The 17,969-nt window shown below is 53.6% G+C and overlaps 1 protein-coding gene across 1 annotated transcript in view; it reads left to right on the plus strand.

Moving 5' to 3' along the window:
* The window catches only part of LOC147110124 (potassium-transporting ATPase alpha chain 1-like), a 39,531-nt gene that overhangs the window by 17,552 nt on the left and 4,010 nt on the right, over window positions 1–17,969 (plus strand). Inside the window, exons 6-10 of the mRNA XM_086004056.1 lie at window positions 3,661–3,815; window positions 6,124–6,247; window positions 7,344–7,489; window positions 11,585–11,718; window positions 13,627–13,728. Coding sequence (XP_085860182.1) covers window positions 3,661–3,815; window positions 6,124–6,247; window positions 7,344–7,489; window positions 11,585–11,718; window positions 13,627–13,728 — 661 coding nt within the window. The remainder of the gene's footprint in view (window positions 1–3,660; window positions 3,816–6,123; window positions 6,248–7,343; window positions 7,490–11,584; window positions 11,719–13,626; window positions 13,729–17,969) is intronic.

The raw sequence follows: 17,969 nt of genomic DNA on the forward strand, positions 1-17,969 counted from the left end.
TCCCAGGGCAGGTACAGCATGGGTTAGATGCAGAGTAAAGCACCCTCTACACTGTCCCATCTAACACTCCCGGGGCAGGTACAGCACGGGTTAGCTACAGAGTAAAGCTCCCTCTACACTGTCCCATCTAACACTCCCAGGGCAGGTACAGCACGGGTTAGATACAGAGTAAAGCTCCCTCTACACTGTCCCATCAAACACTCCCAGGGCAGGTACAGCACGGGTTAGATACAGAGTAAAGCTCCCTCTACACTGTCCCATCAAACACTCCCAGGGCAGTTACAGCACGGGGTTAGATACAGAGTAAAGCTCCCTCTGCACTGTCCCATCAAACACTCCCAGGGCAGGTACAGCACGGGTTAGATACAGAGTAAAGCTCCCTCTACACTGTCCCATCAAACACTCCCAGGGCAGGTACAGTATGGGTTAGATACAGAGTAAAGCTCCCTCTACACTGTCCCATCAAACACTCCCAGGGCAGGTACAGCACGGGTTAGATACAGAGTAAAGCTCCCTCTACACTGTCCCATCAAACACTCCCAGGGCAGTTACAGCACGGGGTTAGATACAGAGTAAAGCTCCCTCTACACTGTCCCATCAAACACTCCCAGGGCAGGTACAGCAAGGGTTAGATACAGAGTAAAGCTCCCTCTGCACTGTCCCATCAAACACTCCCAGGGCAGGTACAGCACGGGTTAGATACAGAGTAAATCTCCCTCTACACTGTCCCATCAAACACTCCCAGGGCAGGTACAGCACGGGTTAGATACAGAGTAAATCTCCCTCTACCCTGTCCCCATCAAACACTCCCAGGGCAGGTACAGCACGGGTTAGATACAGAGTAAAGCTCCCTCTACACTGTCCCATCAAACACTCCCAGGGCAGGTAGAGTATGGGTTAGATACAGAGTAAAGCTCCCTCTACACTGTCCCATCAAACACTCCCAGGGCAGGTACAGCACGGGTTAGATACAGAGTAAAGCTCCCTCTACACTGTCCCATCAAACACTCCCAGGGCAGTTACAGCACGGGGTTAGATACAGAGTAAAGCTTCCTCTACACTGTCCCATCAAACACTCCCAGGGCAGGTACAGCACGGGTTAGATACAGAGTAAAGCTCCCTCTACACTGTCCCATCAAACACTCCCAGGGCAGGTACAGCACGGGTTAGATACAGAGTAAAGCTCCCTCTACACTGTCCCATCTAACACTCCCAGGGCAGGTACAGCACGGGTTAGATACAGAGTAAAGCTCCCTCTACACTGTCCCATCTAACACTCCCAGGGCAGGTACAGCACGAGTTAGATACAGAGTAAAGCTCCCTCTACACTGTCCCATCTAATACTCCCAGGGCAGGTGCAGCACGGGTGAGATACAGAGTAAAGCTCCCTCTACACTGTCCATCAAACACTCCCAGGGCAGGTACAGCATGGGTTAGATACAGAGTAAAGCTCCCTCTACACTCTCCCATCAAACACTCCCAGGGCAGGTACAGCACGAGTTAGATACAGAGTAAAGCTCCCTCTACACTGTCCCATCTAACACTCCCAGGGCAGGTACAGCACGGGTTAGATACAGAGTAAAGCTCCCTCTACACTGTCCCATCTAACACTCCCAGGGCAGGTACAGCACGAGTTAGATACAGAGTAAAGCTCCCTCTACACTGTCCCATCTAACACTCCCGGGGCAGGTACAGCACGGGTTAGATACAGAGTAAAGCTCCCTCTACACTGTCCCATCTAACACTCCCGGGGCAGGTACAGCACGGGTTAGATACAGAGTAAAGCTCCCTCTACACTGTCCCATCAAACACTCCCAGGGCAGGTACAGCACGGGTTAGATACAGAGTAAAGCTCCCTCTACACTGTCCATCAAACACTCCCAGGGCAGGTACAGCATGGGTTAGATACAGAGTAAAGCTCCCTCTAAACTGTCCCATCAAACACTCCCAGGGCAGGTACAGCACGGGGTTAGATACAGAGTAAAGCTCCCTCTACACTGTCCCATCAAACACTCCCAGGGCAGGTACAGCATGGGTTAGATACAGAGTAAAGCTCCATCTACACTGTCCCATCAAACACTCCCAGGGCAGGTACAGCATGGGTTAGATGCAGAGTAAAGCACCCTCTACACTGTCCCATCTAACACTCCCGGGGCAGGTACAGCACGGGTTAGCTACAGAGTAAAGCTCCCTCTACACTGTCCCATCTAACACTCCCAGGGCAGGTACAGCACGGGTTATATACAGAGTAAAGCTCCCTCTACACTGTCCCATCAAACACTCCCAGGGCAGGTACAGCACGGGTTAGATACAGAGTAAAGCTCCCTCTACACTGTCCCATCTAACACTCCCGGGGCAGGTACAGCACGGGTTAGATACAGAGTAAAGCTCCCTCTACACTGTCCCATCAAACACTCCCAGGGCAGGTACAGCACGGGTTAGATACAGAGTAAAGCTCCATCTACACTGTCCCATCAAACACTCCCAGGGCAGGTACAGCATGGGTTAGATACAGAGTAAAGCACCCTCTACACTGTCCCATTTAACACTCCCGGGGCAGGTACAGCACGGGTTAGATACAGAGTAAAGCTCCCTCTACACTGTCCCATCAAACACTCCTAGGGCAGGTACAGCACGGGTTAGATACAGAGTAAAGCTCCCTCTACACTGTCCCATCAAACACTCCCAGGGCAGGTACAGCACGGGTTAGATACAGAGTAAAGCTCCCTCTACACTGTCCCATCTAACACTCCCGGGGCAGATACAGCACGGGTTAGATACAGAGTAAAGCTCCCTCTACACTGTCCCATCAAACATCCCAGGGCAGGTACAGCACGGGTTAGATACAGAGTAAAGCTCCCTCTACACTGTCCCATCTAACACTCCCAGGGCAGGTACAGCACGGGTTAGATACAGAGTAAAGCTCCCTCTACACTATCCCATCAAACACTCCCAGGGCAGGTACAGCACGGGTTAGATACAGAGTAAAGCTCCCTCTACACTGTCCCATCAAACACTCCCAGGGCAGGTACAGCACGGGTTAGATACAGAGTAAAGCTCCCTCTACACTGTCCCATCTAACACTCCCAGGGCAGGTACAGCACGGGTTAGATACAGAGTAAAGCTCCCTCTACACTGTCCCATCAAACACTCCCAGGGCAGGTACAGCACGGGGTTAGATATAGAGTAAAGCTCCCTCTACACTGTCCCATCAAACACTCCCAGGGCAGGTACAGCACGGGGTTAGATACAGAGTAAAGCTCCCTCTACACTGTCCCATCAAACACTCCCAGGGCAGGTACAGCACGGGTTAGATACAGAGTAAAGCTCCCTCTACACTGTCCCATCAAACACTCCCAGGGCAGGTACAGCACGGGTTAGATACAGAGTAAAGCTCCCTCTAAACTGTCCCATCAAACACTCCCAGGGCAGGTACAGCACGGGTTAGATACAGAGTAAAGCTCCCTCTACACTGTCCCATCAAACACTCCCAGGGCAGGTACAGCACGGGTTGGAGACGGTGCGATGGGTTGCGATTTCTACAGAGAGGAGCATGTGTGCGCAAAGGCTAAAGGTCAGAGGCTCATTGACCCTACAACCTGACAGATGTTTACATCCACAATCTCCAGTCATTGTTGTCCTCTCTACTTACCTCCTCAGGTCGGCTCATCTTTGACAACTTGAAGAAGTGCATTGCCTACACATTGACCAAGAACATTCCGGAACTGGCACCGTACCTGATCTACATCACCATGAGCGTTCCACTGCCTCTGGGTTGCATCACCATCCTCTTCATTGAGCTCGCCACTGATATCGTAAGTCTGGGTGGGTCTTTCCGATGCAGCCACTGTTACTCAACAGTATCAACCTGTCTCTTCCCAGTACAGTCCAGTACCAACCCATTGCTTCCCAGTACAGCCCAGTACCAAACCTTCGCTTCCCAGTACAGCCCAGTACCAACCCATTGCTTCCCAGTACAGCCCAGCACCAACCCATTGCTTCCCAGTACAGCCCAGTACCAAACCTTCGCTTCCCAGTGTAGCCCAGTACTAACCCATCCCTTACCAGTGCAGCCCAGTACCAACCCATTGCTTCCCAGTACAGCCCAGTACCAACCCATCGCTTCCCAGTACAGCCCAGTACCAAACCTTCGCTTCCCAGTATAGCCCAGTACCAACCCATCCCTTACCAGTACAGCCCAGTATCAACCCATCGCTTCCCAGAACAGCCCAGTACCAACCCATCGCTTCCCAGAACAGCCCAGTACCAACCCATCGCTTCCCAGTACAGCCCAGTACCAACCCATCGCTTCCCAGTACAGCCCAGTACCAACCCATCGCTCCCCAGTACAGCCCAGTACCAACCCATCGCTTCCCAGTACAGCCCAGTGCCAACCCATCGCTTCAGAGTACAGCCCAGTACCAAACCTTCACTTCCCAGTACAGCCCAGTACCAACCCATCCCTTACCAGTACAGCCCAGTACCAACTCATCCCTTACCAGTACAGCCTAGTACCAACCCATCGCTTCCCAGTACAGCCCAGTACCAACCCATCGCTTCAGAGTACAGCCCAGTACCAACCGATCGCTTCCCAGTACAGCCCAGTACCAACCCATCGCTTCCCAGTACAGCCCAGTACCAACCCATCGCTTCCCAGTACAGCCCAGTACCAACCCATCGCTTTCCAGTACAGCCCAGTACCAAACCTTCGCTTCCCAGTACAGCCCAGTACCAACCCATTGCTTCCCAGTACAGCCCAGTACAAAACCTTTGCTTCCCAGTACAGCCCAGTGCCAACCGATCGCTTCCCAGTACAGCTCAGTACCAACCCATCGCTTCCCAGTACAACCCAGTACCATCCCTCACTTCCCAGTACAGCCCAGTACCAAACCTTTGCTTCCCAGTACAGTCCAGTACCAACCCATTGCTTCCCAGTACAGTCCAGAACCATCCCTCACTTCTCAGTACAGCCCAGTACCAACCCGTCTCTTCCCAGTACAGTCCAGTACCAACCCATCACTTCCCAGTACAGCCCAGTACCAACCCATCGCTTCCCAATACAGCCCAGTACCAACCCGTCTCTTCCCAGTACAGTCCAGTACCAACCCATCGCTTTCCAGTACAGCCCAGTACCAACCCATCGCTTCCCAATACAGCCCAGTACCAACACATCCCTTACCAGTACAGCCCAGTACCAACCCATCCCTTACCAGTACAACCCTGTTTCACACCAGCCTCCTCCCACCCCTCTTCATCTCACCCCATCAACACCAGCCTCCTCCCACCCCTCTTCATCTCACCCCATCAACACCAGCCTCCTCCCACCCTTCTTCATCTCACCCCGTCAACACCAGCCTCCTCCCACCCCTCTTCATCTCACCCCATCAACACCAGCCTCCTCCTACCCCTCTTCATCTCACCCCATCAACACCAGCCTCCTCCTACCCCTCTTCATCTCACCCCATCAACACCAGCCTCCTCCCACCCCATTTCATCTCACCCCATCAACACCAGCCTCCTCCCACCCCTCTTCATCTCACCCCATCAACACCAGCCTCCTCCCACCCCTCTTCATCTCACCCCGTCAACACCAGCCTCCTCCCACCGCTCATCTCACCCCGTCAACACCAGCCTCCTCCCACCCCTCTTCATCTCACCCCATCAACACCAGCCTCCTCCCACCCCTCTTCATCTCACCCCATCAACACCAGCCTCCTCCCACCCCTCTTCATCTCACCCCATCAACACCAGCCTCCTCCCACCCCTCTTCATCTCACCCCATCAACACCAGCCTCCTCCCACCCCTCTTCATCTCACCCCATCAACACCAGCCTCCTCCCACCCCTCTTCATCTCGCCCCATCAACACCAGCCTCCTCCCACCCCTCTTCCTCTCACCCCATCACCATATCCTTCTATTCCTTTCTCCCTCGTGTGTTTATCCAGCTTCCCCTTAAATGTATCTCTGCTCTTCGCCTCGACCACTCCCTGTGGTAGCAAGTTCCCCATTCTCACCACTCTCTGGGGAAAGAAGTTTCTCCTGAATTCCCTATTGGATATATTGGTGATGATCATGGTGCCTGAATGTTCTGTCTTCACGATTCTAACCTTTCGTTATAAACAGTTCCCCTCGGTGTCCCTTGCCTACGAGAAAGCCGAGAGCGACATCATGACCCTGAAGCCTCGTAATCCTCGCAAGGACCGCCTGGTGAATGAGCAGCTCGCCGTCTATTCATACTTCCAGATCGGTACGTACCCTTCCCAGAGACCAGCAACGTCCAATAACCCCGTCCTCTTTCATATCCCAGTATGAAATTCCTACAGCACGTTTCACCACCTCAGGACGTCCCAAAGCGCTTCACAGCCAACAAAGTACTTTTTTTGAAGTGTGGTCACTGTTATAATGTAGGAAACGCGGCAGCCAATTTGTGCACAGCAAGCTCCCACAAACAGCAATGTGATAATGACCAGATCATCTGTTTTAGTGATGTTGGTTGAGGGATAAATATTGGCCCCAGGACACCGGGGAGAATTCCCCCTGCTCTTCGTCCAATAGTGGCCCTCCAACATTGCAGCACTCCCTCAGAACTGCCCCTCTGGTGCGGTGCTCCCTCAGTACTGCCCCTCCGGTGCGGCGCTCCCCCAGTACTGCCCCTCCGACAGTGTGGCGCTCCCTCAGTACTGCCCCCCCGACAGTGCGGCACTCCCTCAGTACTGCCCTCCGACAGTGCGGCACTCCCTCAGTACTGCCCCTCCGACAGTGCGGCGCTCCCTCAGTACTGCCCCTCCGGTGCAGCGCTCCCTCAGTACTGCCCCTCCGACAGTGCGGCGCTCCCCCAGTACTGCCCCTCCGACAGTGGCGCTCCCTCAGTACTGCACCTCCGACAGTGCGGCGCTCCCCCAGTACTGCCCCTCCGACAGTGCGGCGCTCCCTCAGTACTGCCCCTCCAACAGTGCGGCGCTCCCTCAGTACTGCCCCTCCGACAGTGCGGCGCTCCCTCAGTGCAGCCCCTCCGACAGTGCGGCGCTCCCTCAGTACTGCCCCTCCGACAGTGCGGCGCTCCCTCAGTACAGCCCCTCCGACAGTGCGGCAATCCCTCAGTACTGGCACTGGGAGCGTCGGCCTGAATTTTTGTGCTCACGTCTTGACCTCATGACCTTCTGACTCAGAGGCGTGTGGGAGTGCTAAACCCACTGAGATATGACACCGAGGTCAGCGCTGGTTCGCAGGTTGACTGCTCACCCAGTGTGAGGTGGGGGAGGAGAGAGGGGAACTATTATTGCGAGAACTATTGGGTGCCATGTGAATCTTTCTAAGGCTTGTCTTTCTCCGTCCCACAACAGGGATCATTCAGTCGTTCGCTGGTTTCACGGACTACTTCACGGCCATGGTCCAAGAGGGCTGGTACCCCCTCCTGTGCATCGGGCTCAGAGCGCAATGGGAAGACCAGAGTATCCAATCGTTGCAGGACAGCTACGGACAGGAGTGGGTACGTCTATGGGCATTCCTTATAGTTCCGGGGAGTCGGGGAACAGGTGGCGTGTTAGCGGCTGGAGTCTGGGGACAAAGCAAAAATCCCTCCCGTCCATTCCTTGACATGCTGACGATCACTGGGCCCCAAGTGTTAGCCAAAATGAGAGGACATGGAATTGGAGGCAACCTGTTGACATGGGTAGGGAGTTGGTTGGGAGGGCGGAGACAGAGTGGGGAGAAGGTACTCCAATTGGCAGGGCGTGACCAGTGGTGTCCCCCAAGGATCTGTACCGGGGCCTCGGACTTTCATTATAGAAACATAGAAGATAGGAGCAGGAGGAGGCCATTCGGCCCCTCGAGCCTGTTCCACCATTCAATGAGATCATGGCTGATCATCCAAACTCAGTACCCTGTCCCTGCCTTCTCCCCATATCCCTTGATCCCTTTAGCCTTAAGAAATATCTCTAACTCCTTCTTGAATATATTTAATGAATTGGCCTCCACCGCCTTCTGTGGTAGAGAATTCCACAGGTTCACCACTCTCTGGGTTAAGAAATTCCTCCTCATCCCTGTCCTAAATGGCTTACCCCTTATCCTTAGACTGTGACCCCTGGTTCTGGACTCCCCCGCTATCGGGAACATCCTTCCTGCATCTAGTCTGTCTAGTCCTGTTAGAATTTTATAAGTTTCAATGAGATCCCCTCTCATTCTTCTAAACTCCAGCGAATATAAGCCTGATCGACCCAATCTCTCTTCATACGTCATTCCTGCCATCCCAGGTATCAGCCTGGTGAATCTTCGCTGCACTCCCTCCATGGCAAGAACATCCTTCCTCAGATAAGGCGACCAAAACTGCACACAATACTCAAGGTGTGGTCTCACCAAGGCCCTGTACAACTGCAGCAAGACATTCTTGTTCCTGTACTCGAACCCTCTCGCTATGAAGGCCAACATACCATTTGCCTTCTTAACCGCCTGCTGCACCTGCATGTTTACCTTCAGCGACTGGTGCACAAGGACACTCAGGTCTCTTTGCACTTCCCCTTCTCCCAATCTATTGCCGTTCAGATAATAATCTGCCTTCCTGTTTTTGACACCAAATTGGATAACCTTGCATTTATCCACGTTATATTGCATCTGCCATGCATTGCCCAATCGCCCAACCTGTCCAAATCATCCTGGAGTTTCTCGGCATCCTCCTCACAGCACACACGCCCACCCAGCTTTGTGTCGTCTGCAAACTTGGAGATATTCCATCTAGTTCCCTCGTCCAGATCATTAATATATATTGTGAATATATTGATCAATGACTTGGATGAAGGAATCGTGAGCCTTCGTAGCGAGAGGGTTCGAGTACAGGAGCAAGGATGTCTTGCTGCAGTTGTACAGGGCCTTGGTGAGACCACACCTTGAGTATTGTGTGCAGTTTTGGTCGCCTTATCTGAGGAAGGATGTTCTTGCCATGGAGGGAGTGCAGCGAAGATTCACCAGACTGATACCTGGGATGGCAGGAACGACATATGAGGAGAGATTGGGTCGATTGGGCTTATACTCGCTGGAGTTTAGAAGAATGAGAGGGGATCTCATTGAAACTTATAAAATTCTAACAGGACTAGACAGACTAGATGCAGGAAGGATGTTCCCGATGGCGGGGGAGTCCAGAACCAGGGGTCACAGTCTAAGGATAAGGGGTAAGCCATTTAGGACAGAGACGAGGTGATGCATTTTGGACGGACAAATAAGGTAAGGGAATACACAATGAGTGGTAGGACCCTAGGAAGTACAGAGGGTCAGAGGGACCTTGGTGTACATGTACATAGATCCCTGAAGGCAGCGGAACAGGTAGATAAGGTGGTTAAAAAGGCATATGGGATACTTGCCTTCATTAGCCGAGGCATGGAATATAAGAGCAGGGAGGTTATGATGGAGCTGTACAAAACGCTGGTGAGGCCACAGCTGGAATACTGTGTGCAGTTCTGGTCGCCTCACTATAGGAAGGATGTGATTGCTTTGGAGAGGGTGCAGAGAAGATTCACCAGGATGTTACCTGGGATGGAGCGCCTCAGCTATGAAGACAGGCTGGACAGGCTGGGGTTGTTTTCCTTGGAGCAAAGAAGGCTGAGGGGGGACCTGATTGAGGTGTACAAAATGATGAGGGGCATAGATAGGGTAGATAAAGAGGAACTTTTCCCCTTAGTAGGGGGGTCAATAACAAGGGGGCATAGATTCAGGGTAAGGGGCAAGAGGTTTAGAGGGGATTTGAGGAGGAACTTTTTCACCCAGAGGGTGGTTGGAATGTGGAACTCAATGCCTGAAAGGGTGGTAGAGGCAGGAACCCTCACAACATTCAAGAAGCATTTGGATGAGCACTTGAAATGCCATTGCATACAAGGCTATGGACCAAATGCTGGAAAATGGGATTAGACTGGACAGGGATGGATGGGCGGCGCGGACACGATGGGCCGAAGGGCCTCTTTCTGTGCTGTAAAACTCTATGAGGAGGAATTTCTTCACCCAGAGAGTGGTGAACCTGTGGAATTCTCTACCACAGAAGACAGTTGAGGCCAATTCATTAAATATATTCAAGAAGGAGTTAGATATATTTCTTAAGGCGAAAGGGATCAAGGGATATGGGGAGAAAGCAGGGACCGGGTACTGAATTTGGATGATCAGCCATGATCGCATTGAATGGCGGAGCAGGCTCGAGGGGCCTAATGGCCTACTCCTGCTCCTATCTTCTATGTTTCTATTGCTGAGCACACCAGGTTAGGCGGCATAGTAACGTGTGTAGACGGGAGCAGAGAGTCACAAAGGGGCATCGATAGATTGAGCGAATGGGCAAACCTGTGGCAGACGCAGTTTAACGTGGGGACAGTGCGAGGTTGCCCACTTTGGAGCGAAGGTAGACCCGAGTGTTTTCTCAATGGCGAGACGCGGGGAACTGTGGAGGAGCGGAGAGAGATTGAGGGGTCCATGGACAGACACCACTCGTGGACAGGTACACCTTCCACTACCTGAAATTGAGCATTGCCTAACCCAGTGTTGCGAGGTCACTAAATCAGTGGTAACACTTGACTGGGGGGTCTCCAAAGGCCCCAAGGTATCTAATGGAGCTGTTGAAAATGATTAAAGGATTTGATAGGCTAGAGAGAGAGGAACTATTTCCTCTGGTGGGGGGAGTCCAGAACAAGGGGGCAGAACCTTAAAATTAGAGCCAGGCCGTTCAGGGGTGATGTCAGGAAACACTTCTTCACACAAAGGGTAGTGGAAATCTGGAACTCTCTCCCCCAAAAAGCTGAGGCTGGGGGTCAATTGAAAATGTCAAGACTGAGATGGATAGATTTGTGTTGGGTGAGGGTATTAAGGGTTACGGAACCAAGGTGGGTAGATGGAGTTAAGATACAGATCAGCCCTGATCTGATTGAATGGGGGAACAGGCTCAAGGGGCTGAATGGGCCTCCTTCTGTTCCTGTGTAACAGGCTCGAGGGGGCTGAATGGGCCTCCTCCTGTTGCTGTGTAACAGGCTCGAGGGGCTGAATGGGCCTCCTCCTGTTCCTGTGTAACAGGCTCGAGGGGCTGAATGGGCCTCCTCCTGTTCCTGTGTAACAGGCTCGAGGGGCTGAATGGGCCTCCTCCTGTTCCTGTGTAACAGGCTCGAGGGGCTGAATGGGCCTCCTCCTGTTCCTGTGTAACAGGCTCGAGGGGCTGAATGGGCCTCCTCCTGTTCCTGTGTAACAGGCTCGAGGGGCTGAATGGGCCTCCTCCTGTTCCTGTGTAACGGGCTCGAGGGGCTGAATGGGCCTCCTCCTGTTCCTGTGTAACAGGATCGAGGGGCTGAATGGGCCTCCTCCTGTTCCTGTGTAACAGGATCGAGGGGCTGAATGGGCCTCCTCCTGTTCCTGTGTAACAGGCTCGAGGGGCTGAATGGGCCTCCTCCTGTTCCTGTGTAACAGGCTCGAGGGGGCTGAATGGGCCTCCTCCTTTTGCTGTGTGACAGGTTCGCGGGGGTTGATGAGCTGGTGGCCAGCGTCTGTCGCTGAAGTGGGAGATCAAGCGTCCGAACCTGCTCCCCCCCTCCCCTTTAACTGTTTGGCCTTGTTTTTTTCTCAGACGTTCTGGCAACGCCGTTATCAGCAGTACACCTGCTACACGGTCTTCTTCATCAGCATTGAGATGTGCCAGATCGCCGACTGCCTCATCAGAAAGACCAGACGTCTCTCCATGTTTCAGCAAGGCGTCTTCAGGTAAGTAGACGGACACACACACGGCCGAGCGAACCCCCACCCCCCAGCAACCCTCGGACGACGCTTCGCTTTTGACCGACAACTGGAGCTCAACGCAGAGAGGTGCAAAGCTTTGGGAGGACTCACAGTATAATATTGAAACGGCACGGTTTTGAAAAGGGTAGACGAGCGGACACCGAGACCTCTGGCGTCCGCCTGCACAAACGCTTAAAGGCGGCGGAGCCAAGTTGATTAAAAATTATTCCCCTCTGGCGACTGGGTCAGTAACCAGAGGTCGTCGATTCAAAATCATCGGCGTAAGATCTAGAGGGGAGGTGAGGGGAGATTTTCTCACTCGAGAGAGTTGCGGAGATCTGGAACGCTTGGCCTGAAAAGATGGTGGGAGCTGATTCCATCAGGGAGTTGGACGGGTACCGGATAGAGAATTGGCTAACTGACCAGAGAGAGAGAGTCGGAATAAATGGGTCATTTCAGGTTGGCAATCAGTAACAAGTGGGGTGCCGCAGGGATCAGTGCTGGGGCCTCAACTATTTACAATCTACATTAATGACTTGGATGAAGGGATCGAGTGTAATGTAGCCAAATTTGCTGATGATACAAAGAGAGGTGGGAAAGCAAGTTGTGAGGAGGACTCAAAGAATCTGCAAAGGCAAACGGAATGTGGCCTTTATTTCAAGGGGGATGGAGTATAAAAATAGGGAAGTCCTGCTACAACTGTACAGGGCGTTGGTGAGACCACACCTGGAGTACTGCGTACAGTTTTGGACTCCTTATTTAAGGAAGGATATACTTGCATTGGAGGCAGTTCAGAGACGATTCACGAGGTTGATTCCGCAGATGAAGGGGTTGTCTTATAAGAAAAGGTCGAGCAGGTTGGGTCTATACTCATTGGATTTAGAAGAATGATCTTATTGAAACATATAAGATTCTGAGGGGGCTCGACAGGGTAGGCGCAGGGAGGATGTTTCCCCTCGTGGGGGAATCTAGAACAAATTGTACACTCTCGGAGCCGCAAGCCTACATTTCGTTGTACTGCACTTGTGCACTAACAATGACAATAAAAGTTGATTTGATTTGATAGTTTCAGAATAAGGGGTCGCCCATTTAAGACGGAGATGAGGAGGAATTTCTTCTCTCAGAGGGTCGTGAACCTGTGGAATTCTCTCCCCCAGAGGGCTGTGGCGGCTGGGTCATTGAATATATTAAAGGTGGTGATAGACAGATTTTTGAACGATAAGGGAGTCGAGGGTTATGGGGAGCGGGCAGGGAAATGGAGTTGAGGCCAAGATCGGATCAGCCCTGACCTTATTGAACGGCGGAGCAGGCTCGAGGGGCCGAATGGCCGACTCCTGCTCCTTATGTTGAGGGCGAGAAAGTGACAGGGTCACAGACAGAAAGCGGGGGGGGGGGACGGGGGGGTGGTGAGGGACACTGAACACGACCGCCCGTTCAAAGAGCCGGCAGAGGCACGACGGGCTGTAGGTTTCTATGAGGGTGCGGTTGCGTAGTGGTTATGTAACTGCACCAGTAATCCAGAGGCCTGGACTAATGATCCAGAGGCTGTGAATTCAAATCCCAACCCCGTTGGGACTGGGGGGGAATTTAAATTCAGTTGATTAAATAAATCTGGAATTAAATAGCTAGCATCAGGAACGGTGACCGCGAAACTATCGGATTGTCGGAAGGAAATCTGCTGTCCTTACCAGGGTCTGGCCGATATGTGACTCCAGACACACAGCAGTGTGGTTGACTCTTAACTGCCCTCTGGAATAGCGGCTCACCACCATCTTCTCGAGGGCAATTAGGGACGGGCAATAAACACTTGCCAGCGACGCACACATCAACGAATAAAAACAAAAGATTCGATGATTTCACTTTTCTTTTCTGAATGTTGTTTTTTTTCTCCAGGAACAAGGTCTTGCTGTCGGCCATCTTATTCCAGATATTGCTGGGCAACTTCCTCTGCTATTGTCCCGGGATGCCAAATATCTTCAACTTCATGCCCATTCGGTAGGTACTGCCAACAGGATTGGTGAGGCAGCTCCGTACCGCTGAAGCCCTCGTCCATGCTTTCTGTTGCCTCCCAACTCCCAACTATTCCAACGCTCTCCCGGCTGGCCGACCACCTCCCACCCAGCTCATCCCAAATTCCGCTGCCCCAGTGTCCTAACTCTCACCGAGTCCTGTTCACCCATCACCCCTCCTGTTGCTCGCTGACCTACACTGGCTCCCAGTCCGGCAACGCCTCAATGGTAAAATTCTCATCCTCGTTTTGAAATCCCTCCTCGCCCCCTCCCTATCTCTGTAACCTCCTCCAGCCCCTACAACCCTCCCTATCTCTGTAACCTCCTCCAGCCCCTACAACCCTCCCTATCTCTGTAACCTCCTCCAGCCCCCTACAACCCTCCCTATCTCTGTAACCTCCTCCAGCCCCCTACAACCCTCCCTATCTCTGTAACCTCCTCAGCCCCTACAACACTCCCTATCTCTGTAACCTCCTCCAGCCCCTACAACCCTCCCTATCTCTGTAACCTCCTCAGCCCCTACAACCCTCCCTATCTCTGTAACCTCCTCCAGCCCCTACAACCCTCCCTATCTCTGTAACCTCCTCCAGCCCCTACACCCCTCCCTATCTCTGTAACCTCCTCCAGCCCCTACAACCCTCCCTATCTCTGTAACCTCCTCCAGCCCCTACAACCCTCCCTATCTCTGTAACCTCCTCCAGCCCCTACAACCCTCCCTATCTCTGTAACCTCCTCCAGCCCCCTACAACCCTCCCTATCTCTGTAACCTCCTCCAGCCCCCTACAACCCTCCCTATCTCTGTAACCTCCTCCAGCCCCTACAACCCTCCCTATCTCTGTAACCTCCTCCAGCCCCCTACAACCCTCCCTATCTCTGTAACCTCCTCCAGCCCCTACAACCCTCCCTATCTCTGTAACCTCCTCCAGCCCCGACAATCCTCCCTATCTCTGTAACCTCCTCCAGCCCCTACAACCCTCCCTATCTCTGTAACCTCCTCCAGCCCCCTACAACCCTCCCTATCTCTGTAACCTCCTCCAGCCCCCTACAACCCTCCCTATCTCTGTAACCTCCTCCAGCCCCTACAACCCTCCCTATCTCTGTAACCTCCTCCAGCCCCCTACAACCCTCCCTATCTCTGTAACCTCCTCCAGCCCCTACAACCCTCCCCATCTCTGTAACCTCCTCCAGCCCCCTACAACCCCTCCTATCTCTGTAACCTCCTCCAGCCCCTACAACCCTCCCTATCTCTGTAACCTCCTCCAGCCCCTACAACCCTCCAATCTCTGTAACCTCCTCCAGCCCCCTACAACCCTCCCCATCTCTGTAACCTCCTCCAGCCCCCTACAACCCTCCCTATCTCTGTAACCTCCTCCAGCCCCTACAACCCTCCCTATCTCTGTAACCTCCTCCAGCCCCCTACAACCCTCCCTATCTCTGTAACCTCCTCCAGCCCCTACAACCCTCCCCATCTCTGTAACCTCCTCCAGCCCCCTACAACCCTCCCTATCTCTGTAACCTCCTCCAGCCCCTACAACCCTCCCAATCTCTGTAACCTCCTCCAGCCCCCTACAGCCCTCCCCATCTCTGTAACCTCCTCCAGCCCCCGACAACCCTCCCTATCTCTGTAACCTCCTCCAGCCCCCTACAACCCTCCCTATCTCTGTAACCTCCTCCAGCCCCTACAACCCTCCCTATCTCTGTAACCTCCTCCAGCCCCATCAACCCTCCCTTTCTCTGTAACCTCCTCCAGCCCCTACAACCCTCCCTATCTCTGTAACCTCCTCCAGCCACTACAACCCTCCCTATCGCTGTAACCTCCTCCAGCCCCCTACAACCCTCCCTATCTCTGTAACCTCCTCCAGCCCCTACAACCCTCCCTATCTCTGTAACCTCCTCCAGCCACTACAACCCTCCCTATCTCTGTAACCTCCTCCAGCCCCTACAACCCTCCCTATCTCTGTAACCTCCTCCAGCCACTACAACCCTCCCTATCTCTGTAACCTCCTCCAGCCCCCTACAACCCTCCCTATCTCTGTAACCTCCTCCAGCCCCTACAACCCTCCCTATCTCTGTAACCTCCTCCAGCCCCCGACAACCCTCCCTATCTCTGTAACCTACTCCAGCCCCTACAACCCTCCCTATCTCTGTAACCTCCTCCATCCCCTACAACCCTCCCTATCTCTGTAACCTCCTCCAGCCCCCGACAACCCTCCTATGTCTGTAACCTCCTCCAGCCCCCTACAACCCTCCCTATCTGTGTAACCTCCTCCAGCCACTACAACCCTCCCAGATCTCTGTAACCTCCTCCAGCCCCCAACAACCCTCCCTATCTCTGTAACCTCCTCCAGCCCCCTACAACCCTCCCTATCTCTGTAACCTCCTCCAGCCCCTACAACTCTCCCTATCTCTGCAACCTCCTCCATCCCCTACAACCCTCCCTATCTCTGTAACCTCCTCCAGCCCCTACAACCCTCCCTATCTCTGTAACCTCCTCCAGCCCTACACCTCTCCCTATCTCTGTAACCTCCTCCAGCCCCTACAACCCTCCCTGTCTCTGTAACCTCCTCCAGCCCCCTACAACCCTCCCTATTTCTGTAACCTCCTCCAGCCCCCGACAACCCTCCCTATCTCTGTAACCTCCTCCAGCCCCTACAACCCTCCCAGATCTCTGTAACCTCCTCCAGCCCCCAACAACCCTCCCTATCTCTGTAACCTGCTCCAGCCCCTACAACCCTCCGTATCTCTGTAACCTCCTCCAGCCCCTACAACCCTCCCTATCTCTGTAACCTCCTCCAGCCCCTACAACCCTGCCTATCTCTGTAACCTCCTCCAGCCCCTACAACCCTCCCTATCTCTGTAACCTCCTCCAGCCCGACACCTCTCCCTATCTCTGTAACCTCCTCCAGCCCCTACAACCCTCCCGGTCTCTGTAACCTCCTCCAGCCCCCTACAACCCTCCCTATCTCTGTAACCTCCTCCAGCCCCCTACAACCCTCCCTATCTCTGTAACCTCCTCCAGCCCCTACAACCCTCCCTATCTCTGTAACCTCCTCCAGCCCCTACAACCCTCCCTATCTCTGTAACCTCCTACAGCCCCCTACAACCCTCCCTATCTCTGTAACCTACTCCAGCCCCTACAACCCTCCCTATCTCTGTAACCTCCTCCATCTCCTACAACCCTCCCTATCTCTGTAACCTCCTCCAGCCACTACAACCCTCCCTATCTCTGTAACCTCCTCCAGCCCCTACAACCCTCCCTATCTCTGTAACCTCCTCCAGCCCCCTACAACCCTCCCTATCTCTGTAACCTCCTCCAGCCACTACAACCCTCCCTATCTCTGTAACCTCCTCCAGCCCCCTACAACCCTCCCTATCTCTGTAACCTCCTCCAGCCCCTACAACCCTCCCTATCTCTGTAACCTCCTCCAGCCCCCTACAACCCTCCCTATCTCTGTAACCTCCTCCAGCCCCCTACAACCCTCCCTATCTCTGTAACCTCCTCCAGCCCCTACAACCCTCCCTATCTCTGTAACCTCCTCCAGCCCCCTACAACCCTCCCTATCTCTGTAACCTACTCCAGCCCCTACAACCCTCCCTATCTCTGCAACCTCCTCCAGCCCCCTACAACCCTCCCTATCTCTGTAACCTACTCCAGCCCCTACAACCCTCCCTATCTCTGTAACCTCCTCCATCCCCTACAACCCTCCCTATCTCTGTAACCTCCTCCAGCCCCCTACAACCCTCCCTGTCTGTAACCTCCTCCAGCCCCCTACAACCCTCCCTATCTGTGTAACCTCCTCCAGCCACTACAACCCTCCCAGATCTCTGTAACCTCCTCCAGCCCCCAACAACCCTCCCTATCTCTGTAACCTCCTCCAGCCCCCTACAACCCTCCCTATCTCTGTAACCTCCTCCAGCCCCAACAACTCTCCCTATCTCTGTAACCTCCTCCATCCCCTACAACCCTCCCTATCTCTGTAACCTCCTCCAGCCCCTACAACCCTCCCTATCTCTGTAACCTCCTCCAGCCCTACACCTCTCCCTATCTCTGTAACCTCCTCCAGCCCCTACAACCCTCCCTATCTCTGTAACCTCCTACAGCCCCCTACAACCCTCCCTATCTCTGTAACCTCCTCCAGCCCCTACAACCCTCCCTATCTCTGTAACCTCCTACAGCCCCCTACAACCCTCCCTATCTCTGTAACCTACTCCAGCCCCTACAACCCT

This window comes from Somniosus microcephalus, chromosome 12 (genome assembly GCF_052327205.1).
Source record: "Somniosus microcephalus isolate GS21.2 chromosome 12, FLI_Smic_1.0, whole genome shotgun sequence".
NCBI classification, from domain to species: Eukaryota; Metazoa; Chordata; class Chondrichthyes; order Squaliformes; family Somniosidae; genus Somniosus; species Somniosus microcephalus.